The sequence below is a fragment of the Choloepus didactylus genome, chromosome 15, assembly GCF_015220235.1.
Source record: "Choloepus didactylus isolate mChoDid1 chromosome 15, mChoDid1.pri, whole genome shotgun sequence".
NCBI lineage: Eukaryota > Metazoa > Chordata > Mammalia > Pilosa > Megalonychidae > Choloepus > Choloepus didactylus.
This window is the reverse complement of record NC_051321.1, coordinates 16,543,362-16,571,221: the sequence shown is the minus strand read 5'-3', so window position 1 is coordinate 16,571,221 and position 27,860 is coordinate 16,543,362. Positions and strand designations below refer to the sequence as shown.

The following is a 27,860-nucleotide window of genomic DNA, read 5'->3' as shown; positions in this document are numbered from 1 at the left end:
GAGAAACACCCCAGATATATATTTTTATTTTTGTTACTTATGTTCCTTTCTCTCTAAGGAATTATTTGTTTAGCAAAACATGACTCCACTATTTAAAGAAAGCTCTTTTTTCCCCGAAGGCTGCTGGACTTCCAAAAGGAGGCACATAGCATGCAGAAACATTTAAAGAGACCAAAAGAAACTATGATTGTAAACTTACATTTAACATTAACAGTGATCTTGAAACACACCCTAAGAGTCACAGAAACTAAAGACGTAATTGAGAGACTATTTCTGAGCCATGTGAGGGCAATGAAAAGTTTCTGTTTTTAGTCTGTGTTTAAAACAAGGGCTTGGTTTTCTAAGTGGGTACAGTTATATTGTTCCACTTTCCACCTGATTATGTTTTATGTCCTGTCTGACTTGTGGAGGCCTTAGGGTCCTTGGCCAACTTACATTTCGAGCCACACTTCACCAGAAGGGAAACAGCAGTTTCAGGATATCAAAAAGAACTCTCAAGACTGGAGGCCCAGTCTGTCCTGGTGACATTGCAGGCCCCAGAGCATTCCAGAATGGATTTATGGATTAACTAGAAGTTCTCTGACCTTGGCAGTGGCCAATAAATATTAAGGGGGCCAGATAGTGGAAAACCAAATCTCTCTACTCCCGCTTTGCAGTAGGATGTCTTGGCAAAAGCTCAGCCTTTAAAACACTGTCATTACCTACATGTACCTGCCTGGAACAACCCCAGTCTGCAGTCATTTGCCTTGGAGGAGCTAGCTGGTGACAGTTTGTATTCATGTGTAATACCAGCCTCTCCTCTTGCTCATCGCCTTCCTCATGTCCTTTTCTGTCTAAGGCTGTGCCCAAGGTCCACTGCACGTTAAAATGTTCCAGAATGTCGCACTGGGGTATAATGTGAATTGAACAGAAAAACTGCATTGCACAGTCAACGTACAACCAAAGGCAGACCCCATTTGATATGGTTCTAGAATCCTTTCTGATGGTCTCTGCCCTGCTGAGCACTGCCACGTGACCCCTCTCAACAATTCTGAAAACCATCTCCTTAAAATCACATAGCACGTAACATCTTAAAATTGACACTGTTGGGTGAGACTGTAAACTTAATTGTTGCTTTTTTATATATATAGGTGTTAATGAAGAACACACATTTTTAAACTTTTACGAGGAAGCTGAACAGGCTGCGGCGGCAGCTGGCGAGCTGCCTGAGCCCCTGGAGCCTGTCTTCCCCACAGAAGTTGAAATAGCCAAAACAGGAGCATCTTCTGGGTAGGACCGTGTACACACCAGTTTAGTCACACCTTTAGCTTTATTAGACTGGCAGGTCTGAGGTACGTCTCCATATTCTTTTTGCTCTAAAACTTCACTAACTCATGCAATTGTTTTCTTCTTTTAACTTTGTTGTTCAGTAAAATACATATATTTTTACCTGTGAACTTTGTTTTACAGCAATCACATTCCATAAGGATTTTGATTGTACGCTAGCTCTCCTATGCATTTTTAAAGGTTGTCACCTAGTAAAAGACGCCAATATTTTTGTTGCCAACTCTAAACTCAATTCAAGCACCTCCCACTTTACAAATTAGAACATCTATGAAAACTAAAATCAAGATAAACTGAAGGCTCTGTGGGCCAAGAAAGGGTACACATCTGTTTTTTTCTTCTACGTTCGTGCTAAAAACTAGTGTGGACACATTATTGTAGCCAGCCTCATGCAGAAGTAGGAGAGCTTCACTGTCTTCACAGCTCCATCTTGCTCTCCTACCCTTCATTCCTTTTTTCCTGATTCCTTCTTCTTTTAAAATTTTAGTTTTTCTTATATTATTTATACCTCTGTGAATCTCTTTAGATCCTTTTGGAACATGAATGGGTATGAATGAACAAACATATTAATGAATGAATAAATATTCTTAAGGCTATTAAAAGCCCAATTATTCATGCTATGGCATTTAACAAGCAACCAGCAAGTGACTGAAATGGCTGTTATGTATATGGTGACTGAATTGCCTCCTCTGTAAGCCAGTATTGGGGCTATAGCAGAGGAGTATCGAAAATAAACACATTCAAACACACCTACAGCTATAATAACTGCTTTATATGCTTTAGATCCTTTGTTAAAAGGTTACTATTTGCCTTTTCCAAAAATTATATAAATTGGTATGTACTGACCTGCAGGACAGTAGGCTGAGTTTTGATTTCTGATACATTCTATAAATTTTAACTAAGCACAAGGATCTTTCCTTTTGAACAGTAACTATAACAGGGGAACTTATTGTCCTCATTGTAGAGCCAAGGCCTTACTCTCAAAGCTGTGATTTGAAACCGGCCCAGTGGCAGACTTTCCCAGAGCATGGGGCAAAATTAGTTGGCCTCACTCTAAGTTGGGGAAACCATGTCACAGTCTGCAATTGCTGCTGCCTCTCTTGATGCTTAGCAACAGACAGTGGGGTACGAGAAACCTGGAAGGAAAATTCATTTTAGAGGCAAGAGGAACATGACTGAGCGGGCATTCACTTAGGCCTCGCACATGTCTTCAGACACAAACACACGTGTGTGCATGTGTGCACAATCTGTGAGAGATCATATGGGACTATGCCCCAGAACTGTGACGCAAATTGTAATTAAATGAATGAAACCAGAGAAAACGTGCACAAGTTAATAACCCAGTAACTAAATTAAGTTAGCCAAAGAGGTGATTTAATACCTCAACCAGGTCAGCACTTTAATTTCAACATAGAGCGCAGTTTACTCACCTTAATCTCACTTGAGAATTGGGCTCTCCAACGGACAGGCAGCATTTTAATTTAAATTTCTTAAAGTGCTAAGTATTCTTTTGACTTATGTTTTCTGTAGAATGATAACTATACATATATAGAGAAAAATATTATGTGTAAAAGAAGGAAAAGAAACTAGTCATCCCAGAGTTTTTAAAATGACAGTAAGATACAGGAAAGCTAGAGCTGGGAAGAAAGTCCAGACTCATCTAATCCGTAAGTGAGCAGTGCTCGATAATCCTCCTAAGATTGGTGATAACAACAGATGCTTATCTGCTCTCCACAACTTATTGGCATGTAATCTAAAGTTGTTCCATGATGAAGATGATTAACATGTATAGTGCACATTTAGGAAAATCATCCAGATTTTGTTTTTAAGACTCAATGATATACAGACTATCATTTACCTGACACACAACCTAAAAATGGTCTGGAAGGATCTACTCCATTCCCAACAAACATTTCACTGTTAACAGAGAAGGTAAGGAAGGAGAACTACTAGTGAGTAGTCAGAGCCAAAATGTCTATCCTTTCTACTCAGGCCAAGGCTAGGTGGTTATAGCCCTGTTAACCAGTCAGAATTTTCACAGTGCTGATCAACCACCCAGACTGCTGTGGTTGAGGGGCTTAAGTTATCTAAGACTAGATCAGATGTGAAATGGTGTTAGAATTTTAATGAAATTCTTATTCTTCCAGAAAAGAAGACATTTTCTTTTTCTTCAGTGGCAAGAGCACAAAGTACCTCTTACTTTTGTCAACAGTAACAGGTGTACCACACCAATTCTAGGGGTCAGTAATAGGGAGGGATAAGGGGTAGTGGTGTTTTGGGATTTCTTTTTTTATGTCTATCCGTTATTTTTCTTTTTGGAGCAATAAAGTGGTTTAAAATTGAATATCATGATGATTGCAAACTAGGTGAGGACACTGAGAGACACTGATTGTACACTTTTAATGGATTATGTGGTATGTTAGTATATCTCAATAAAATTTGCTGAAAAAATGCATCAACATTAGTGAAGAAAATTCTGTACAGGATGAGACCTATTTTACATTTCCTAAACAAACGGAGGAATAAATAATGTTTTTCAGAAAAAAACTCATAGAGACAGCAGCCCCTTCCAAGTAAAAAAAAATGTATAAGTAGGATGTCTATAATGTTTTATGCAAATAGTTGAAAAGTACCTTTCGATACCGGCACTAGTCTTCCCAGGCCTTCCCATCAGGGACTAACTGCTTTTGCTGACAGTAGCATACCAGCAAGGGCAAAAACTTCCTCAAAACTGAAGTGAAAAGAGGAAGAAAAAGGAGGCAATATCCTGCATCGAATACCTTTACATCAAGTTAATTTAAATATTTTAAGATTATAGTGAAGGAAAGTAAGCAGCTTAAAAAAGAGCAAGGTCTCTCTCAAAATACCAGTTACTAAGTAAGTGTTGTCTGTTCCAACTAAGGCATCTCACCCAAGAATCAGTTTTCTACTCGCGAAATGAGGGTGCATTATAACCATATTATCCTGTTGATGGGGGTGATAAAATATGGAACGACAAGCACATGTATCTTTATTTCCTAAATGCATCTAAGATGTATGCCGGTAGATTGATGAAGGAGGTTAGCATAAAGAAACATGGGATAAAACTCCTCCCAATAAACCATTTTGTGGATTTTTAAAAATTACTAAAATTAACAACTCACACAATTATCCCATTTAAGAATATCAAACTTGGGAAATGACAATAACCACAATTGACCTTTAAATGGGAAACTGTTGGTGTTTTTTAATAAGTTGTGGTAGGAGAGTTCAAATCACAGCATAACAGAACTTGTTTAAGTGAATTAATACAGTCTGCAGTTAGCATATCTTATACCAGTCTTATTCAGTTAGAGGAAATTACAGTTGAAAAGCATATTTTACATTTTAATTCCATGGAAATAAAAATTACATTTTAATTCCCCATGAGTAAACTGATAAGAGACTGAAAACCATCACTGGAAGAACATGAAATAGTCAAGCATAACAAATCTATAGAAAGATAATTATCTCCAAATTTAGGAAGCACATTGACCTGACTACCCACCTCTTTAAACCTATGCTTAGTACACGTGCAGAAATAAAATACAACCACTGCAATTATTACTATCATTTTCTTTTGCCCTTAGGTGAGAAACACCTGACAGCTACATGCTGAGCCATGCTAACAAAACTAAACCTTTTACTTTCTTTAACAGTAAAATTACCATTACTGAATCATTGTCATAAAAAATGCATTAAGTACATTACCACTTATTTTAAATAAACACCAACTCTGAAACAATCAACTTTGAAAAGCTGTGTAAGATTAAAAAAAAAAAAAAAATCCCTGATTACATTTCTATTTATTCACTGTGGTAGCCTGCAATATTGTATTTCTAGAGTCTAACTACCACTTAATTTCTTAAAACAAACAAAAAAACAAAACAGAAAACCCTGTGTAATACAGAACATCAGTGAAGCAAGAAAATTGTGTTTTTCACTTCACTGTACTTGAGAACTGTGGTAAAATAGGGTATTCGTGCCACCTTAGTATATGAGAAAACACAATTAGTGCAGAACTCACGGCTCACCTAGATGATACTGTATTAAATTCAAAGTCTAGACTTTAGCATTCACCTCAATTCTAGATTCAGAACCCTAGAACATTCCCTGGAAGTCCTTGGGATGTTTTGGACATGATCAATAGCATGTATTTTTCATTCCACTGATGACAATGTAATTAACATTGACTATGGAACCACTAGGTTGATGCCAATTCCTGAATTTAAACTTATCTCAGTATCCCCCAGAAAGTAATTTGTATGCCATAATGCCCAACAGTTTCCATGCTACTGCAGTTCCTCCATCAAAAGAGGATGAAGCCTAAAACAGACACTTCTTTGGGGGCTCTAAATGACCTTAAATTGGTCATTTGTGTTTATCCAGTTATCCACAAGTGCCACAGACTTTCAGCATTACATTTGTTGAGTGGTATGTACATCACCTAAAAAGGTACCAACACCTGCATTTTCTGTAACCTTCTAAAACAAGTCACACAGTAACAAGGAAAACCCTTACCCCAGTAAAGACCAAAAAACAAAAACTACCTAGAATGTATATTTTGCTAAACGGCTTACTTATGTTTATAATCAAACTACTTAACTTACAAAGTGACATCAGAAAAGAACCTGTATTCTGAATACATTAGAAGAACAGAATGTCTGTAGCCCTTGCCAATACACCAAAACTAATCATGTGCTTATTGAAAAGGACTTCCAAACTTGTCAGCCTTCTGCTTCATGAATCAGCAGTTGGAGCTGTCTGTCTCTCTTATTTGTTCAATGCTGTCGTCTTTGCATTCTGGTTTAACTTCGTCTTCATCCTCCTTGGGTTGAGCTGGATCTTTTTCAGCCACCTGGTCTTTGGTTTGGGGTTCATGTGTGGAAACAGGATTTAAAACTACAACTGGTCCAGCTTGTTTTTCACTGCCCATGTATTTCGTCCTGCTTCCACTATTACTGGGAGGCCTATGGGATGAACAGTTAAATCAAAAAGATAAAAAATAAAAAAAGCAGAGAGAGAAAGTATGTGTCTTTCATATTCCCGAATTCAGACAAACCAAAAAAAACAAATGTTCTAAGTCTAACCAACATTCACAAAGTTGTCTTTGAGATGCCAACTATGAACAAAAGCAAAATTATCAAATTACATATTAGGAGCACAACACAGAAGAAGGAAGGTGGAAAATCAGAGAATTAACTATAGAAGCATTAAAAAGCAAAATGCACCTACCTACATAATTACATGCTCTTCTCAGGCAGCGCAAAGCTCAGGAATACACAGGCAGTCCTCGCCGCCTGCCCTCCAGTGCCCGCCATGCCCTTGCTTGTGGGAAGGAGCCAGTTAACCCCCTTCCCTTGTACCCCTGGGGACATCTGGTCGCAGATCAGCTGAGGAGACTGCGTGGATGAGGAGAAGTAAATCGCCCTGCTCACTGGTGGGCAGCCGAGGGGGTTGCAGCTGCTGACTTTACTGACCAGAAGAGACCTGGTCAGACTTCAGGGGATGGGGGAGGGCCAAGGGCAGATGGGAGGATGTGGAAAAGAAGCTAAAAGTCTAAATCACCACAAACTTTATTGAAAAGGAGAATCAGGCATCTTGAGAAATTCCTTAGTGACTTTCAGATGCAGTTTATTTTCCCATAAGGAGGCCTCCTCTCTTCTCTCCTGATGCAGGAAGCTACTGCTTCTCAAGCAGAACGGGTGACGATTTTGTTGAGGAAAGAGAGCAATCCCTGAAAAACACGCTTCTCTTGCCTTGTGTCAGGAAATCAGGTTGTGGGCACCTACTCCTCTCAGAAGCCATGGTCAGCGCCCACCTGGGCTGCTGGCCTGATTACTGACGGGGGAGGCAGCTCTGGCGGGCTGGGCAGGGGCTAGTCACGCTCCTCTGGTCTTCCTGGCAAACACTAGGATTTGGGCCTTTTGTTCCAGGGAGCTGAATGTTAGGCATTTACTAGCACCACCGGTCCCACCTCTGGGGTCAGGACACGTCCTAGAGCTACAGGGGAAGGTATCTTCCCGGGACTCCACCAGGAAGTTGGTTTCTGCTATTCCCTGATCCCATAGCAGGTCAGATCCAACGGTCAGACACTCTCTTACCACCTAATGCTTCTCCCTTTTTGGGCTTAACCACAACTGAAATTAAATAGTGATGCAGTTAGTTGTTTAATGTCTGCTCTTCAAATAAAATGCAAGCATCCGTGAGACAGGGACTGTTTAGCTCTGTTCCGTTATTACCACCCAACAACCCCCCCACCCCACCCCCAAGCACCTACTCAGATCCTGGTGTTTGTGGAGTAAACAAATTAGTGAATACTACTAAGCTAACTGCAACAGGCACAGAATGAATGGGGAGAAACAAAGCCTTAGTGTGGGCAAGTCTGGAGGTTTCTCTCATACAACAAAAGCTACAGAACAAATGCTCAGCTACTGAGAACGTGCCTGCGTGACCCAGCCACAGGTGCAAAAAACTCAACCTCAACGATCATACTATCTGATCACTTTCTGACCAGTTCCACAAGATTTGCCCAAATGCTTGAAATCTACTCCATCTGGCTGTCCAGTTATACAAACCATAAGGTTTGGTTATCAGTGTCACTAACAAGTAACTCTGCCTTGAAGGTGGTAAAAGCAAAGAGGCAACTAGGAGCCTGGGAGGAACGCTATGCTGTAGTAAGGGCAAGTTCCTTTATTTTTGCCTGGATTTGGCAAAGCAGGCTTCATTAGAAAACACCATGACATTGCTCATCCTCTTGGCCAAGGACCCACTTTTCAAGACATCTGTGACTATGTTTTGGGGATCAGTTTCTTTCACTATGACAGCCTAGCCTGAAGTTGCATGCTGTTTAAAAGACATGTGTCTTAGTTTGCCAGGACTGCTGTGACACATGCCACAATGGGTTGGCTTAACCAACAGGAATTTATTGTCTCACGGTTTTGGAGGCTACAAGTCCAACAGCAAGGCATGCACAGTGCTTGCCTCCCCCTGAAGTCTATAGTGTTCTTGCAGTCCTCCGTGTGTCTGCTCCTCTGATTTCCACTGACTTCTGCCTTCTACTACCACATCCAATTTCTTTTGTGTATAAAGACTTCAACCATATTGGACTAAGGTCTACCCTCATTCTGTTTGGCCACATCTTAAGTAATAACAGCATCTTCAAAAGTCCTATTTACAGATGGGTTCACACCCTCAGGACCAGGGTTAGGACCTGAATTTGTCTTTTGTGGGGGTTAAGATTTAATCCCCAACAGCATCCTTTTCCAAAAACCATTCTCTTAGCCTGCTTTGTTCATGACTTGGAATGTACTTTCCTCAGTGGTACCTGTTGTTCAACTTTCTCTGACACCTGGAAGACTGTATCCATTAGGGTTTGATCAGAGAAGCAGAGCCACTATGAGTGATAAAAGGGATTTACTGTAGAAATTAGACTTTAGGCAATGGAGGGAGCCTGTTAGGCAGTCTATGTGTGTCTGCTGCTTCATGTTGGGCCTGAAGTCAGCAGTTCTGGCAGACGGGAAGGAAGATGGACATTAAGGGGCTGTGAGCAAGGAGAAACTGGAGCTGCATCTGTCTCTTGCCACCTCCAGTCCTGACAATTCAGATGACGTGCAGGGTAAGCTGAAGCCCTTCCCCACAAAGCTGCACATGCACCTGGCCCAGGATTTGGAGAAGCTGAAAGAAGATATGGGAATTGGTGGGAAGCTGGAGGAGCTACGAGACTGACTACTGTCACATGCCAACAAGATGAGCTGTAACAGCGCCTGCCCTATAGCTACCTTCAGAGCATCAAAAAAAAAAAAAAAAAAAAAAGAGAGAGAGAAAAGGGCAACTGCTTAATTGGTTCACTTCTGGCCTTTAAATCTCATGCAAATTTCTCCTGTAGCCAACCCCACCCTGGAAACGTGTGGGTAGGAGAATTCTGGGAAATGTGATACCAGCCTAGCTAAACTGTTATAGTTCAAAGCCACAATAAAGTCTGTAGGTCAAGTCATCAGTCCTGCTTCAGGATCTTGGCTCTGAGCCCACCATAACTTATGCCAGCCAATCTGCCTGAAGCATGCAAAAGCCAAATATTTATCTCATTCTAGATGAACAACTTCCATCAACCCAAAATGACCTTCATCACTTCTACAGAGCTACCACGGATGCTTCCATGCCTACGTGTGTATGCAGGTGAAGGGGTGGGAAACACATCCTAGGAAAAGCTTTCTTCATCAGCCGGATACTAACAACTTCCCGGCAGTGCTTTCAGAGCTCCACATGGCAATAAATAAATGTCGACTGAACTAGAAACTCAGTTTTGTACTGTCAGCTGAGATTATCCTAGAATTGTCTCAGTCCAAAGAATTGTTCTCAGTCGCAGATTAATCTGTTAAGTCACCTGTAAGCTACAATTTGAGAAACGCTTTACTGATCATTGTACTACGCACAATAGTGCAATATTATTGCACTATTATAATACCTCTGACCCCATCCTGAATCTATGCATATTCCCAATTCCCCTTCTTGTGCCCTTTAAAAAATCTAGCTTCCTCTGTGCTAATGGGAGTCTAGGGAGGTTGCTGCTGGCTTCTCTTCTCCCCTGCTAAGGGCTCCTTCTGGAATGAGGGGACCCCCTGGTAGGCTTCATTCGATGTCCACTGCCACCCCTCAGAAGCAGAAGAACTGGTTTTGTAGACATAATGACCACTGCCTTGGAATCCCAGTGGGTTAAGGCTGGCAGGGACTGTAGTCTTCATCTAGCCAACCTGTCCTTTTACAGGTGAGGAAAATGAGAGGGGAAGAACCTGGCCTAAAATCACACAGCTCATCAGTGGCAGAGCAAGAACAGCAGCAGCAAGCTCCTGTCTCCCTGTTCCTGTTTCTCCAGAGCACCATGCTGTTTATAAAAGGCATTTTCTCCTGGAAACGAGATGATGATGCCACACGATAATTTTGCCATGTTGACTGATTTTTTTTTCTTTCTGAGTCCCTGTTCAGAATTGTGAATCCTTGCAAGAGACTCTGCTTGTCTGACTCCCCTGAACTTGTCCAAACTTTGCCCTAGAATCTTGTCCAAATTTTAATGAGGACTTCTCTGATGCTAGGCCATGTCCCTGAGTGGACCTCTGACCCCATCCTGAGCTCTTACCTTACATGGGGCAATACTGTCGAAACCACAAAAAACACTATTTCCAGAAAGACTGCACAACTGCCTGACTCCCTTCTGGAAGCCCATTGTCAGACCCCCTGACCTTTTCCAAATCCCTCTCAACAATCCTCCAGTTCCCCTTTTCCTTTCCAGACCACTCCCACACCCTCTCAGTACTTTCCAGTTCCCAATTTCCCTTCCTTCTTGTGCCCTTTAAAAAACCCAGCTACCTCTGTGCTAATCGGAGTTGAGAGGGACTGCTGCTGGCTTCTCTTCTCCCCTGCAAAGGGCTCCTTCTGGGATGAGGGAACTTTCTGGTAAGCCTCATTCTACGTCCACTGCTACCCCTTCAAACAGCCTGTGCACTACACCAGTAACAGTGCCAAGAACCCAGGCTCTTGGTCTAGGCAGCCACAGTGACAGCTTCTAGAAGGTTAAACCTGCAGCGTGTCCCCAAGCAGAAATCCTAGGAGCTCAACTGCCGCAATACAATAGGAATGGCAGAACACTATTATTCTGTTCAATTTTCCTACTTTAATTCAGCATCTAAGGACAATGACTACCAATAAGGAATTAAAGTTCAGTAGTAAGGTAAACAATGTCAGTCCTTCTCCCGTGCTGCAAAATCTGCAAGTAAAATTTAAATTTTCTAGGTGGTATGAAGTATGACTAAAATTGTGGCATGCTCAGGCTGAAAGGGACCACAGAGGTGAGCTAGTTCAGGCTCTTCGTTTGTCAGATGGAGACACCATGCAAGAGTGAGGTTACGTGATTTGTGGCACATGATGTGTTAGCAGCAGCTCCAGGATTCAAATTGTGCAATTCTGATTCACTGTCCAATATTTTGATCCTACTATAGCATACTGCTGGGCTGTATTTGATACTGGTAGTCATTTATGGTTCATTCAAATGGATATTTTTCTTGGGTGATTTCAGACTATGTGCTCAAAGATTATTTTAAGACAAAAACAAAAAATAAAAGCTAAGAGACAATATACAAACCTATGCCACTGTACTAAACCTGATGCCCAGGTACAACTCAGGTGCCCTTTTGGAAAGCAGCTACTTTTCCCCAACTGTTAGAGAGTCAGAATGTGGGGCTCAGGCCGGCAGGACCACTAGCTGGTATAAGGAACAACCTGAGTCCCAGCTGTACTAATACCAGAAGAATCAGAACCATTGCAAATGGTTATGCCAAAGCTGAACTTGATAAAGATAATCTGTGCAAGAGATAAAAACTCAGCATTCTAAATTTTAAAAAGCACATCACTGTTCGCATTCAATGAAATTCTTTTCAAAATCAATTTCCCATGTTCCAATTACATTCAACAACATTCCAGCTAACATTTCGGCTGCAATTCAAATTAACTAATGCCCCAAAGAGCCCTAATAGACTGGTTCTGAGCTCAATTGAATACAATCAAAGCTCATGAAATGAAGGGAGAAATGCTTATTTCATGCAAATTCTGCATATCACTGAAGCTTTATTTTACTGATAATATAAAGGTGGGACATTTTGAACATTACAGTGAATGAAACTTTTAAGTGGTGAGAGTTATTTTATAAAATGCTACCTCTGAAAAGCTGATTGCCAAACAGTATAAAAATGGTTTGAGGCATAAATGCCAAGTTCATTTCTATTTCACTTCTGAGGTAACTATCTTTCAAATCACAACAGCTGGACTATTTAACACAATCTGGTGAATCAAAGTATAGTTCTTCTCTGGTCTCCCAGTGGGACGTCTGCATTAGTCTGTGGCAGGCATCCAACAAATGACGCACAGTCGGACAGTCTGAACTGTGTTTCGTTTACAATAAAAATGGATAAAGCTGCAATCATATTTACCACCTTCAAGGACAGAAAACGGGAAGACTTAAATTTGTCTTTAGAAAGTAGTTTCCTGGGAAAACTCCAGAAAGGAAGTCAGTTATATACTTTTCCCTAGCATAAAAATGAGCTCTACTTTCTCCCCACCCCCCACCCCCACCCCCAAGCCTTTTACACAGGTACTACAGCATTTGAACAGTATGGTATTATAGCAGAGGTAGTTATCATTTCTCTTGGAGATCCTATTTTTCAGGAGCTTATAATACACTGTCCTCAAACTTCACAAAATAAAGTTTCAAATATTAACATAGAGCTTTCTATATTACTAGCAATTCTAATACTTTCATATAAAATGAAGGTAGAGCAAAGCTCACTTATCTTTTTGACTTTGTGTATTTTTTAAACTCCATTTTAGCTCAAAGGATAAACTGATTTGTCAGTTTGGTTCTAATTCTATTTTAGGGAAAAACAGAATTTTATTTTTTAAAAATAACAGTTAAACAACAGAATACTACTCATGGCTAAAAATCTGACATCAGCCTCTAGATGCTGATTTGCCCTTAAGATGAACAAGAATTCCTTTTTTACCATATGTAACAATGGCTGGGCAATTACTATATTTTGCAATATTTTCTTCAGTTGAGTAACTGCAGCCCAGGCATCCCAGTGCACAGATTGTATCCCACACAACGGTGTATGGACCAGTTCCTTTATTCCTCTAGTGTATGCTGGATCACGACATTGACATATTCCTAAGTCCACTGGCCCGGGGAGACTCGGGACCCTGAACCATTCTGTCCAGCAAATGCGATGCCGGTAGCGGATGGACTACAGTTGACTTTAGCTCAGGCAAAGATTCTGAAAGTTGTGTGGTATCTGTTGGGCTACTTTGCTGGCTTTTTGTAATTCTGCACAACTTTAAGTCATCATGGAAATTCCATTTAGTTCCCAGTCATTAAAAGCCCAGTGTTAACTGAAAATAAATACTTTAAGAGGCATAAAGTATTCCACAAAACTCACCATATGTAACAATGGCTTCTCAAAAAAAAGCTGCCATGCTCAAAAATGCTTGTTTTTTCATTCTAAGTTTTTTGGACAATATTTTAAAAAAATATTTTAAAGTTTTTCTTTAAATTTACTCTATTATGTACTTTAAACTCTCTTTTAAGATGGGAAATCACTAAGAATTCGGTTTGCTACTTTTCTTACAGTTATATGATAAAGTATATTCCAAATAAAATGTGTTTATCAGGTTTCAGAAGTTGGGTCAGTTTATTCTTAGATCTGAAATTACATTTCTGTTCTAGTCAGCTACTTCTATTTGAATAAAAAAAAAAAATCTACCGTCTACTCCACTATATACAAATAAAAAGCAACACAACTATCACAGAGTCTATTGAAAGATGGCTTTTTAAAAAACTACAAAGCACCAAAAGCAATTTGGTTTTTCATGCAGAAATGATATATTCTTTGCAAAGTCTCTTAAAATCATAAGTGCTTGCAACTGGAAGCAAATGTTAGCAGGCAATTAATTCTTTGAGAGAATACAGAATCTCTCAATAGCATTTTAACAGTCACCTTGAGAAATACTCAATAGCATTTTATCAGTTATTTTTACAGTGGGTGTAATGTATCGTCAACAATTAACCTGGGAGAAGTTGCTGTCTGCACTGCCTCTCAGAACATTTGTAAAACAACACAGACAGGATGCGTTTGGACAGCCCACAGGGTAACTACTTGTGGGGGGAAGGGAGACTAAGTGAGGGGATCTCAACTTGCAGAACATCCAGTTGTTCTGCTAATTTTGTTGTTAAAACTTAATTGTCCATGTACAAGGCACATGGAGAAGCTTTGTGGTAGAGCTTTGCTGAGGCCAAGCCGTTTCCTGCAGTGTCGGGACACAATTCAGCAGGACTAAGATTACAGTTGAGAGCAGAGCAAATCCTTTAATTGTATAAGAGCATCAGATTAAGCAGTAACTTCCATGCAGTTCATTCTGCCAGCTAGTAGTCTCCTCTCAGAACAAATGTTTACTAAGTACAGGGAAGGTGCCCCCACTCCATGTGCACACACACAAAAGGAGAGGAAGAAAGAAAGAAAGAGGAGGAGATGAGGAAATGGAGGAGGTGGGAGTAAGAGGAAGAAAACCCACCCTTTCCATCCCAGGGGCTAAAAGAACTTCCCCAGTCTCCATCTGAGCAAAATGTTGACCCAAACCTCCCTTAAGGAATGGTTACATGGCCAACCAAATTAATTCCCACCTGAGATCAATGTTTGAGAGAGACTCTTATGCCAAGTTTCCCTAACAGTAAATTAAGAATTTCAATTTCTATTTGGTAACATTTCAAAAACCCTGATTCTCCAGGTTCAATTAAAAAAAAAAAAAATCAGCACTTTTCTATTTCATTTTTTTAATATTAGCTTCACAATGGAAATAATAAGATAAAAGTGAAGAGACCAATTAGAAGTCAATGATAAAACCAGTCTTACTTTTAATTCAAAACCTGAAAGGCAATTAGATTTTTTTTCCTTTAATAGAAATGTCTGACTGATTCCCACTTACCAAGAGACATCTAAAATTTGTCTTTTATCAATCACCCTTTGGTATTCAGTTAATGTCCCAAACAAGATGAACTCTTATTTATAAAAATAAATCTGTGTGGGGCTGAAAGATACATGTATTCAGAGACACTACAGATCTAGAAATTAAATGCAAATTAAAATAAAAATGGCTTCACTGGAAATGGACTTTTTCTATAGAAATTGAAGTCCTGTAATTGCTACATGGAATTTAAAAATTCTTATAAAGCAGAATCTGACCTGTTTTGACCCCCAAAACACAAAAAGCAAGCTAGCTATCTGTTGGTGGTCAAAATGAAAATTTAAAAGAGCTTGATAAAGTTTGTACTTTGAGGGGGATGTGGGGTTGAAGAGAGCGTGATGAATTGGAGAAGTGTTTCCTGGAAGGGTCTATGGCAAATGGGGCTTAAAAGGATCTGTGAGAAGAGCCAACAGATGAGGACACAGCTATGAAATCTCTACAAATCACGGCATGCAGAATGGAATCTGAGTTCTCTTTCAAATGGGTTCTCTCTTTTGAAACAAAGTTTCATAGAAGTTACTAGTTGAAATGAAACATCATCTTTGAGGATGACTGCCTCATTTAATTGTATCTGTAAGAAGGATATTTATCTTCCTGAAAGTAATTAACAGAAAAAGCAAACATGGACAAACAAAGCTCACTGTGGACGAGCAGGGCCACTTCTAAATGAGACTGTTCTGAGAAGTGCAATATGGCAAGACCATGAGTTGGGCATTGGCCTGACTGTGATGGAGAAATCTTTTAAGATCTGCTCACCAGCTTCTTCATCCTGAATGACTACTTGCCCTGCCTCTCTTTATAACAGAGATGTCCGAAAACTTGATGACGTATGGACAATTAAAGGACACTCTAGGGAACTAACCAGTAACTAACCAAAGTTGGAGCTCTCTCAAAGAGGTACAGCATGGCAAAGTGTATCAGTAATAAAATTTATTTTGGGCTTGAGAAGTATGTTTTCAAAACAACAGGATTAAAAGTGATTAATCTTTAAATTACCATGATATTGTCATTTGATACAGTACCTTTCTGATCCAATGATTCGACTCAGGTATTTTCAAAATGTTTGACTTTGGGGAGTAAACTATTCTTCAGCATGTTTGAAATGTCCATTAAAAAAAGTGTAAATGAAACTTAAGCTGAAGCTTGAAGTAGATTTTGCTAGTGTTCTGATATGGTAATTTCCAAAGTTTATTTGTGAAGCATGCCCTTTTACTGGACATTTGGCATTTAAAACAGTAAAACAATTTCTTTCCAATTATTCTTTAAGACTTTTTGCTAATTCAGATTGGCTATCCTTTTCAGAATTCCTGATGTTTTACTGAGTAACATCTTCTTCCCTTGGCAACAAACTTTTAAATTACATTTGCTTAGGTGAGCCTTAGGAAGGTGATGGGGGAGGAAGAGATGACACTACCTCTAAGTATCAGAGGAGCAGGGTGTGGATCTCATAGGGCCAATCAAGCAATTTCACTGTAGAATCACTGCTTTCTACAGAAGAAATCTTATGGTCATTCCCTTCTCTCCCATTCTTTAAGCTCTTAATACACTTAATGCATATGCTATACTTCAAAAGTCATGGGCTTTGGAGACAGAATAAAAAAAGGTTTGAAATGTGACTCAACTATTGATTAAGAGTATACTTTTGGGCAAGTTGTTTACCTCATCTGAGTCCATTTTCTCATCGATAAAATAGGGGATGATAGCCAATCTGTAGATTTGTGAGAATTAAATAACATATAAAAGTACTTGGCTTAATAAATGTCAGTGAAATGCAGTAACAATAAAATGTTATGGAAGCAAATTCCAAAATCCTCAACCCCCAAACTGGAGTTCAGCTCCATTAAACATAGCCTCCATCCATAAATCCAATACATACATCCTGCCTATTGTAATTTGAGATATAGCCCCTTTGATGAATATTATTTTAATATGAATGTACAGTGAAGCCTAATAAAAATATTAACTAAAAAGAGAGAAAACACATAACAATGTTAGTTTTCTAGTTATCCATTAGTTAACACCCCAGAATGTGTAAATTTGGGACTAGTTAGCCCAACTGGAGTGAAAAGGGAAAGATTCTGCACAACAGCTTCAGCCTGACGGCTGCATGGTGCTCTTCTGTATGCATAGCGGGGAGGTACGTCAAGTGTCTATGCCACATTTTGTAAAGATTTGCAATGGCAATTTCCACAAACTGAATCCACCTTCAAAAGCCAAAGTCATTTGGAAACATATGTCAAACATATAGAGGTGATTAAAATGAGCCATATCATTTTTTGATCAAAATAAATACTGACACTGTCTTGTAAGACCAGTAGAGGCTCTGCAGGCAGTCATTACTTCTCACCCACTTTCTCCACCCCAAAATAGCAGGGAGAAAAGGCTGCCAAATGTATCCCCTCTGTGATCAGGCTCCTCTATCCAAACATGTCTAAAAGCATTTGGGCAATAGTGGCATAGCTGGAATAAACATCTTGACCCCTAAGAGTACTATCAGCAGGAGAACAAACATGTTGATCTGGACTTTTCAAATTCTGATGTTGGTTTGTAAAAAATTATTTATTTTACAATTGTGGGTTGCCTACCTTTTACTGTAAATCTATATTAGAGACACATTGTAGGTAGAAAATACCTTCTTACCTTTAGTTCCTTATCCTAATTGTGACCTTTATCAAGTGACCACACTTGATAGGGATTATTTGGGAAACATGGGATGCTAGAGCTGAGGGGGACTCTGGAGAGCACCTAATCTAATCACCTTGATTTTAGATTAGAAAAAAACACAAATACAAACAAAGAGAAAATAAAACACAGAGAAGTTACATGACTTTACCCAATGTCACCTGGCCCATTCAATAACCCTGGTGTCTTATATCTTAGCTTTCAACCCTTATTTTTGTCCTCAGTTTTCCACTCATGGTCCAGCATGATAATTTTAACATAAAATAGGAAAGGAACTTAGCAAGATACCTTCCATATATTATCTGATTTACATAATAACCACACAAGGGTTTCCAGTCATAAATTAAATAACTTGCCCAAGGTCAGAAAGATAATAAACAGCAGACCTGAACCCTGGTCTGTTTGACTGAAGAGCCCAGGTTCTGGCAATAACCCAGCACTGCTTGCTGCCCTGTGCATACAGAAAGGCACGGTTTACAAAAACCATTCACATTTTGTTTCCTTGTTACTCCCCTCTCCCGTCTACTGGCTGTCACTAATAAAATACAAATCATTCTTGTTTTTCTGTCCCTGTGCAACACTTGGTTGGTTTATTTTCAGTTACTTAAATGTGTGAAAGTAATAAAATAGTATCTTTTAAAAATTCTATAATTTAGAGTTTTCCCAATTTTATAGACTGTCCCACCCATTAATTAGCTTCAGTCAACTAATTTTACAGTATTTTAACACTATCAATTACTGTAGATCAACAGGAAAGGGAAGGGAAGCAAAAATCTGATTTATATTGTTCAGTGGGTTGGCTAGCTCTTTACCCCTAACAGCATTAAGGGAGATTCCCAGCCTAATTCCCATCTGAATTATAACCAGTAAGATTTAACACAATTCACATTCACTGTTAGATTTAAAATATTATGACTAAATAGTGTATACTTAGAAAGCATTAACAGGACACAAATATTTTTAAAGTTATTTTTAAAACAGAACTAAAAACAATTAGGCCTCCACAATCCCTGATTATCTTTCCCTTTCTTTTTCTTCTTTTTTCCTTAAAAACAAACAAACAACAACAACAAAATGACTTTTTTTTTCCTTTCTTTAGGTTGGTGACAAGATGGTTAATTTTAATTAAGCATTAAAAGTCTCTCAACTGTCTTGCCTTCTCAAGGGTCCCTAGGAAACAAATCAGCAAATTTCTGACTCTGTAACTTGCCAAACAGGAGTTACTCAATTATTTGGGATGCACATATATGTTGATTTTAGGAACTTATTACAAGAAAAAACAAACTTTTTCCAGGGATGGCTACATGTTATTTGATGTTCTGGTTAAGTGAAGATCTTATGCAGAAAACATCTTTGTTTCTCTTCTTTCATTTAAAACCTTTCTTAGTAGGTTATCTGAGGCCAATCAACTGGCAGAGCAGAATCTTTCTTTTACAACTGGGTATACTGTCATTTCTGGTAACTTTTGCACAAAGATAAAGAAGATATGGATGACTGACCTGAATGTAAGACTCCTAGGTATCTAAAAAATGTTGTTTAAAAAAATAAGCTGACCAAACAACCAACCAACAAAAAACCTCTACTCTCTAGCTTGATCATATGTGTGACTGTTGAATAATGGGGTAATGCTGGTTAATTGTGTAAAGAAATTAATTGAGGTTCTACTATATTACTGATACTAAAAATATGTTCATTCAGTTATTGAACAAGTCTTTACTGAGAGCCTAACGTATGCCAAACATTGAGATATATCAGTGAGCAAAACAGAAAAAAAAAATAAAAAAATAAAAAAATCCCAACCCATAGAGTTTACATTCCAGCAGGGGAATCAGATAATATAAAATAAATATAATTTTCAAAAGCATGTAATACATTAGAAGTGTGATACCTGCTAAAGGGGAAAATGGAGTAGTGTAAGGGGGAAGCAGGGTTTGGGGAGAACTAGGTTCATGGTAGGCCTATAGAGAAGATGACATTTGAGCAAAGAACTGATGGAGGTGAGGGAGTGAGCCATACAGCTTTGGGGGGAAAGAGCACACCAGGCAGAGGGGAGAGGAAAAGCAAAAGGCCTAAGGTGGGAAGCGACCTGGGCAAAGCGGCCCAAGTGGAGGAAGGTCAGAGCAGTGGGGGCTAGAGGAGGTGTCCAGGCAATAGTGTGTGTTTTGGAGGCTACTGTGACAGGCACTGTTCCTAGACCTTAACTCCCTATCAACAGGAGCTGATCATGCCATACACCTGAAACACTACGGTGGCATCTCCCCAAGTCAAAATAAAGGTGCAGTGCAAAGACAGTTTTAAACAGCAAAGGGAACATTGCACTTTTTAATTACTGACCTGGCTTCAAAGTGTTCTGCCAGTTCAGGTCTATGAGGGAAGACCATGCTGATTGCCTCTACCTTATGGTTAGTATAACAGGGTAAACTGACTAGTCAAGGCCAGCTGGAAACAGCCCTGAAGATAACCCTTCTCATTCCCAGCAGTTAAGCAGGTTTCAGGGGATTGTGATAAGAGGAGTTTTTACTTTAAGGTTTGCATATAACTACATTAAGTTAAACTTCCTTTAGTCATTAAATAGCTAGGTTTAAGCATAAATGAATGACGTCTGCCTGTCTGGGAGTGAATAATTACTATGCACTTACAAAAAATTCTCAAACTCATTTGTATAGACTAATTGTACGTAAGAAACAGATATTTTAGAAAGCTGCCCTTATTTTCTAAATGACTGTCAATATGAAAATACATGACACTAGTTATTTTAGCTAAAAAATGTCAAGAACCAAATAAGCATTACGTTACAAAGCTTAAAAGTTAATACAGCAGCACGCAGCATTTGTATTAGTGCTTTAAGTAGGTAAATTAAATTGAAATGTGTCTCTTAAGCAGTCACTGAACAGGCAAGATGAGAAATAAACTGAGCTTCACAAGGCCTTTACGTCATGTAACAACTGCGTCTGCCAACACATGGGTCCTTTTCACTGTCAATTCAACACACATTTTGCAGACCTTGGGCCTGCAATTATTTCATTTCCTTCCTTGGAAATGTAATTTCCACTTACTTTTGGAGAATAAAAGGCAGACAAAAGGAAGGAGTTGCAGTATTTTCTGATTAAGATTATCTCTGTAAAATGGTAAAGGGAAAAAAATCTATACACACATACTGAAGCATTTCTCCGAAACTAACCTGTCTCAGTCAAATTGCTTTTGTGTCTGGATATTGGTTCAAATGTAGCCAGATTGTTGATGTCAAATTAGGTGTTAAACAAATTTAATGGGAAAGATGAAGAATGAATATAGATCATCTTTCTGTTTCAACTGTTCAAATGACTCTAGTCAAAAGAAAGGAAACACATGACTGCAGGAGAAATGTGCTTTTAAACACAATGAAATTAAATAAAACTGTAAGTCAGCAAAGAAGGCTATTCATTCCAAAAGAGAGAGAGAAAAAAAAGTTAATAGTACTAATGAGAGAAATGCAAGAGTGGAAGAAAATACCAGTTGGCAAAAATAGATCCAAATTGAACTTCACCTCCATTTGTCCAGGTTTCACCCTTTGAGCTAAGGCAGCAAGAGTTACAAAAAAAGGGGGTGGGGTGGGGTGGGGGGTCCTTTCTCTCCTGATAGAACAGGAAATCAGAGGTTTAATTAACCGTGATGATAATATTCGGCTGATCCGATTTATCTCACCTCTTCCTTTTCTTTAAGTGACAAATGAGCTGACATACAGCAAGAGAATTAAGGTAAAACTGTAGACTAATTTCAAAAAGAGCTTGCCATTGTTAGAAAACAAATTGATGCTCCACTAGAGCTGTCTGAAACACATTCAGTAGCGGGATTAACTCTTTGACAATCAAAGTGCCACTCTGAAGATTCAAATCTATGTATATAACTCTTTACACAGTATGTTTTCTTTCTCAGGATAGAGCAATTTTAACTAAAGACCAGAAAATAAAGTTGTAAAATATACCCTTCAATGTGGCCTCTTAAAGATCCAGATCTTCTTGGACAGCTTATGAACCATTTAAAGGGATCATCTGAACATTTAATCTTGAAAGAACGATTAAGTATCTTCTGATGTAAAATAGTTATCATCCAGGTCAATTCTTTGTGTAGAAGAACCCCCTGATTAACAAATCAGTTTAGGAGAAGGAATTTACACTGGTATTTGCTTTGGATCTGAATGCGACCTCTAAGCTAAGCTTAATCAGAAATTGGTTCATCAAATGACGGGATAAGGGTACTTTTTGGCTAACCAAATCAAAATCTCCCCAAAGAGAAACAAACCAAAGTGGAATACAAGTTAGTCATCACAGATTCTTCTACACACTACTGAATAAAGAGCATCATTACTTACTGAAATGTAACCTTGGAACTTGTGCATCCTTCCAATTTACGGGGCCCTTCACCTGGCTCAGGTGATGGGGGGAACGGACTGTTGAATTCTGCCTCCAGAGTTTTCTTGTTCAAGGCTGTTTTTGTTACACTGGATACAGAACCCAACACTGGCATGGATTTGGACTCTGAGGTGGCTAATATCCCAGTTGGACCTTAAAACCAAACACATACCTCAAGTTTAATAATTCTGTGTAATGCTTATTAATATGGTACTGAAATACAGATCAGCTGAAAATCCCTCAGAAATGAAAAGGCCAAATTTGTTAAAATTTCAAGAGCATGCTAGAAATGTTCCTACTGGAAATTTGCTCTGCTTTCATGATACTACAGCTTTTCGGTGCCCTGGGACCAGGCTGAGGAATTGTTTAAGACCCTTAAGAAACCACGAAACACAAAACCCCAGGCCATGGTTCCCTCACTGACCAAGTCCTTAGTAATACTGGAACTGTGAAAACTCTTTTCTTCTCACAGAATATGGCTTTCCGACAGCCCTACTTGAACCATTTGGCCTCTCAAGAGTTAATTCTTCCCAAAACTCAGCTCCTCATTTTAAACAGTAAATGGAAAGACGTCAAAAGGCTCTTTTTAAAAGGCTCATGAAGGCTTCTTGAGCGTTAAACAGCTTTTATGAACATTTTCATTTTAATGTGAATGAGAAGTAAGTGGATTTATTTCCTCCTAAAATACAGACACAGGATTATAAAAATTAAATGGCAAAGAGTTTGGCTGTTTACCTTTTGGACTTTTCTGCTCTTTGGGGCACAATTCAAAAAATATAACAGGGCTTGTTACTGAAATTATTGGCATATCGCTAAAAAAAATTCTGGGCACTGAAGCTAAGCACCATCATGATTTTTTTCCTACCTCTAGGTAGAAAGATTTTCTCCAAGGCAGTTTTTCGCAAAGCAAGATTCTACTATGTCCTTTTGAAACTTCAGAAGGAATCCTCTTTAAATGGAGAGATTTATGACATGTCACAAACATGCAAACAACATTCGAACTTCTAACAATGAAGCTAGAGGACAACTTTGAAAGGTGCCAGTAAGAAAGAGGACAAAGCTTGAGGGTCTCTTTCCCCTTAAGAAATGTCAGATCACCTCCCTAGGTGGAAAGTACAAGTGAGTACAATCCAAAATGATAGCTGATCCCTGATCATTTTAAAGTTCTAGAATTTTATTCTTGCATTTAAATATAATGAGCCTGGTGTACTACAACAGGATAAACTGTCAACTCCAAAACTGAAGTTCTAACTTGAAAAACTACCTATGAGGGGCTGGAAAACTATTGAGCTGTTCTCTTGGGACCCTCCTCCAGCCTGATTCCATGTGGAAGACTTCAGTCCCCTCTGGTCCACTGGAAAGCCCCAGCCCACAAAGCAACAGTGTCTGTCTTCCTCACTGTTTATTTCATCCACTGTCTAGGCACACAAGATTGTTACACAGCTGAGTGGTTCAAAAGGCCTTTCCCTCCCAGCTGTTGAGCCTCATGCTGTATGGGGATGTGGGAATAAAGAGAGAGGGACAGGGGGTATCAAGAAAGAAACTTCCTGAAAATATAAATATGAAGCTGAATTAAAATTTGCTACAGATCAACTCTATTCTGCCCCTGGATAACTTGACTGCAACACTCCATAGCTTTAAACAATATGTCCTGAATACACCAACGCCTGCTGCTTGTTCTGCAACTGAGGCGACAATGAAAAGGAGGGAGAGTGGGTGAACTGAGCTGGAGCTCTTATTTGTCTACATACAAAAAGAAATAAAGGAAAAAGCATATGTTTAAGATGATTATTATTTCTGTGTCCTGTTTAAGCCCTCCAATGCTTTCCAAGAGGCCACTTGTTACTCTTTGAAATGTCAGGTTGGTAGACCACAAGCCTAGGTAAAACACGGGAACATCAGGTCTATAGGAATAATTCTAAAGGAAAAGGTACTTCATTGGTCCCTGGGGAAGATACCCACTAACCTGGCATCTGAATTCTGCAAATCTCAGGCTGCCTCTCTTTGCCTCTCTTAAGATACTTCCTTTCTCCACTTGTGACCTCATATTTAAGCTTTCCCATAAGCCTTTGTTTGCAGAAGAAAAATTCTCAAGAGATTCAAGTGTACTTGAAGCCCAAACTGATCTATCAAACTCCTAATCTCTGTAATTTGCCTTCCATCGGTTCTTCTGCATCTTCCTTGCTTCCCTGTTCCAACCCCGACCCCTACTAGAATTTTCACTATCCTATGTCATTCCATGACCTTTGTAAAAAGATTCACATGGAAAATAGCTCTTTGAGTTGGATGCTAAGAAAATGTTTGTATCACCTAAAAGCATTGATTTGTATGTTTGTTTCCTTCCTTTTATTTTTGTCTTGGCTACCAGGAAGCTCCAAAGAAAAATTCTGCTAAACTGCAAGTCATCCTCCATAGGATGTGTTTCCCCTCTACCTCACCAGTTACTTTTCTTATTTCTTTATTCATATATTAATGGTTCCATTGAAAAAATATATATCTTCTATTCTAGTTTCCCTCAAATAATACATTGGATATTTGTATATTGGCAGAATATAATAAATAAAATGAAAAAGCCTCACCATGCTTAAATCGTGTTCCTATCTTCTTCCATTCAAAGTTCCATATTGACCAAAATGAAAATGTTTTCTCATTTCTCCCATTGAAAAATAACTCTGAAACGAGTGTTGCACGTTTGACCAAGTTCATAAGTGAAATAAGAATGTTTCTGGAGAAATAAGGCCAGTGGCAAAATACAAAATGTTAATGACAAGAGTGCTAAAATGGCATCCACGAATTCCTATGGAATAATGATGCCTTGCAAGAACTTCAAGAATAAAATGATGGAAAGGGTGACTCGAGCACTCACAAAATCACAGAAAAACAACAGTTCATTATGGAGGCTGAGTAAATGCTTGTAAAGCAGTCTTAAGAAAAAAGTTATTTTAGGGGGTAGGGGAGATCCTTATAGGATTTATACAGCAGAATATCCAAACCAAGCTAAAAACTGAAGGGCTGAATTTTTTAAAAGAAGAAACCAAAGGTTACATCTTTGTGTAATAAAGAGTCTGGCTGGTGTTACACTGCCTTTGGGTAAAGGAAAGTGACTCAATTGTCTGAATTAAGTCCCTATGTGAAAACTAGAGCTTGATTATCAAAAGGCTCAAATCCTTAATATTCTAGCAACTTAAATTTGGTTCACTTGTCTCAAGATTTAAAAAGTTAAGATGGACTAATTGGAGTGGCTAAACGTGAAGGGAAGAGAGGATATAAACTGAGTCTAACCCATTAGCTATGATTAATTCATTCTACTTTTATGGTAGTTTTTTAAAGCCAACCTTCTACCTGGCCACAGGGGAAACCTCATAAAAGTTTCTGCTAATTTCTGTTACTACATTGATTGAAAAAAACTGAAGACAGACAATATTAATTCTAGAACAGATTTTGACGTCTACTACATGCCTAACACGTCACGGATGCAAACCGTGAGCTCAAGACTTGCTCAGATGGTACACTTACAGTTGATGACAGAGCTGGAATTTCTCCTTCACTTCGTTCACAGGCAGAAGCAATAAAGGAATGTGAAAAGTAAAGCTGATCTCTCTGCCTGTGTAACTGATGTGCAATCGCTACCATTATTACTAATAATTCACTATTATTTATTATGTATTTACTTTGAACCAGGCATGGTGCTAAGCACTTTTCATATATTGTCTTACTTAATCCTTATAATAATCCTCAGAGGTAAAGGCTTTTATTAGTCTCATCTTACAGATGAAGAAACTGAGTCAAAGAGAGGCTGAGCAATTTGCTTAAGGCAAGCAGTAGTAAATGGAGAGCTAGGATTCAAATGCTGGAAGTCTGGTTCTGGAGCCTGTACTCAAAGTTGCACTGTTGCCAAAGCCCATGCTGAACGTCTTTACACAGGAACCTCTTACATTAAGCAAACTGGATCTATAAAAGCCCGATTACCCACAAATGAATTTAAAAAACATACTGATAAACACAAATACATTGAGTTCTTATGAAATATCCTTAAGTATCTTTCCCCTTCCAATACTTCTCACTCACATTAAAAAGTATTTTAATAATTATAAAAACAAAATTTCAAGTTAGAAAGGGACTTAAAAGATGTTTCAGAGGTAAAGAGTAGGACTGTGGAGAATTCAAACCAGCTTACTACTGCTATCTGCTTCTGCCGTCACCTTTCTGCGGCGCAAAATCCTTTCTAACTCAGTTTCACTGTTTTCAATGTCAAGGGATTTTAAGCTTCTTGAACTAGTGGATTTGTTAAGTGTCCCCTAAAGTGAAAACAAAACAAAAATAAACACAAAAAGGTTAATGTCTTAATACAATATACAAAAGAATATAAAAGTAAAAACAACAAAACATTACAGAATTTAAATGGAATTAGGAAATAAATTTGTTCTACATATATGTATCTTTTTATACACACATATTTTAAGCACATAGTGTTGGATCATTTAAGAAGATGCAACTGATGACACTGACACTATCTTTCATACCAAAAGAACAATACAGGACACCTCTTGATGAGCTAACTACATGCAAGTGAGCAGTGGAAAGGTACTAACTTGCACATTGATGGTTAAGACTCCAACGCATGGAGATCGCATGGAGAAGAGAACAGATATAATAAACTCACCTTAGAAGGTTATCTTGATACGGCAGCCATGTGCTACTGAACCCAAATCCTTGTGGCACTGAAATGTGTGTGGCTGATTCTTCACACAGACTGACCCTGTCTGCATGGCTGGTGACAGTGGGGTGGGGATGCCAGAGGACGCTCGTAATGCCCTCCAGCAGTGCGTGCGAAGGAGTGCTGCACAGAGCACACCTGGACTTCAGTGTGAAAGAGGAAAGGTTATAGTCATGCAGGGAGGCAAGGAAGTGTTGGGCATCTTAACTCCATCTTCCCAACAGAGGAGAAGTGAATGTACTCAGGACTGGGAAGATACTGAAGGAGACAAGAGATGCTGAAGCTGAGAGCGGCTTTCAAGAAGAAAGAGAAAGACCTTTGCAATGGTTTCCTTGCCTGGCTCCCCTAGGAAGTGTGTTACGAAGGGAGAACTATGGGTTTCTATGTCCATTACCAGCCAAGCGGTTATGCAGAACACTGGGTGAAGTATTTCTTTACAGTTAGTAAGGATTTAGCACCATACCATAGCGAGTGGCCCATGTGTCTTTCCTAAGAAAGGCCCACTACTACTTTGATATGGTCCTCCTCAACTGTGCCTCAGGCTAAAAAACAAAACAAAACAAAAAACACACCAGGACAACCACAATTTTTGACTAGAGCAAATCAGAACTTCAAGTCTGGTGTAACTTGCCAGACTTTGTGCCCAAGTCAGAAGGCAAGTTTTTTTCTAGAAGGCCAATAGCCAAGCCAGTCTTTGTCATTTCTGATCTCACTGTGGATTGCCTTAATCCTGCTCCCTTCCCCCTGCCAACTTCCTGAAGGATTCTAAGAATTCTACTGACTAAAAATGGCAACCCATGCTTCTTCTGTGGCCAAACAAGCTGCCTGTAGAATCAGGTGGTTATAAATTTCAAATGATACAGGTCATTTTTGTTTAAAGAGTTGTTTTTTTTCCTAATGTTCAAAGTTATAGGCATCCATCTGTTGTAAGGAGAAAATTGCCTAACATTATTAGATTACATTCTTTTGCTGTCAGATGCCCAACAAAAACTGACTGCAAAATACTTAGGTAAGGCTCATATTTTAATCAAGCATATGATACTTTTTTCCTTGGAAGCACCTATTTTTGCTTTTCATTTACTGCAAAAATTCATTAGATATACTCAAAGGAGTATCAGATTTGCATAAAACCCTATAGAAACTTATTTTATAATAAAAATGAG

At 38.9% G+C, this 27,860-nt stretch overlaps 2 protein-coding genes across 8 annotated transcripts in view; one reads left to right on the top strand and one right to left on the bottom strand.

The window, feature by feature from the left end:
- ENO4 (enolase 4) overlaps positions 1 to 3,815 on the top strand; it is a 28,457-nt gene extending 24,642 nt beyond the window's left edge. For all 4 annotated transcript variants that reach the window (XM_037804304.1, XM_037804303.1, XM_037804305.1 and 1 more), the window contains one exon: positions 1,131 to 3,815. In XM_037804304.1, the coding sequence (XP_037660232.1) occupies positions 1,131 to 1,273 (143 nt within the window). In that variant the 3' untranslated portion in view covers positions 1,274 to 3,815. The remainder of the gene's footprint in view (positions 1 to 1,130) is intronic.
- Positions 3,816 to 4,523: 708 nt separating this feature from the next.
- Positions 4,524 to 27,860, bottom strand: part of SHTN1 (shootin 1) — a 103,620-nt gene continuing 80,283 nt past the window's right edge. Inside the window, exons 15-17 of one of the 4 annotated variants that reach the window (XM_037804476.1) lie at positions 26,158 to 26,278; positions 21,941 to 22,133; positions 4,524 to 6,311 (exon numbers count right to left, since the gene is read on the bottom strand). In XM_037804476.1, the coding sequence (XP_037660404.1) occupies positions 6,089 to 6,311; positions 21,941 to 22,133; positions 26,158 to 26,278 (537 nt within the window). In that variant the 3' untranslated portion in view covers positions 4,524 to 6,088. Of the gene's footprint in view, positions 6,312 to 21,940; positions 22,134 to 26,157; positions 26,279 to 27,860 lie in introns of those variants that run through there. The other 3 variants (XM_037804477.1, XM_037804479.1, XM_037804478.1) reach the window with 3 other exon arrangements.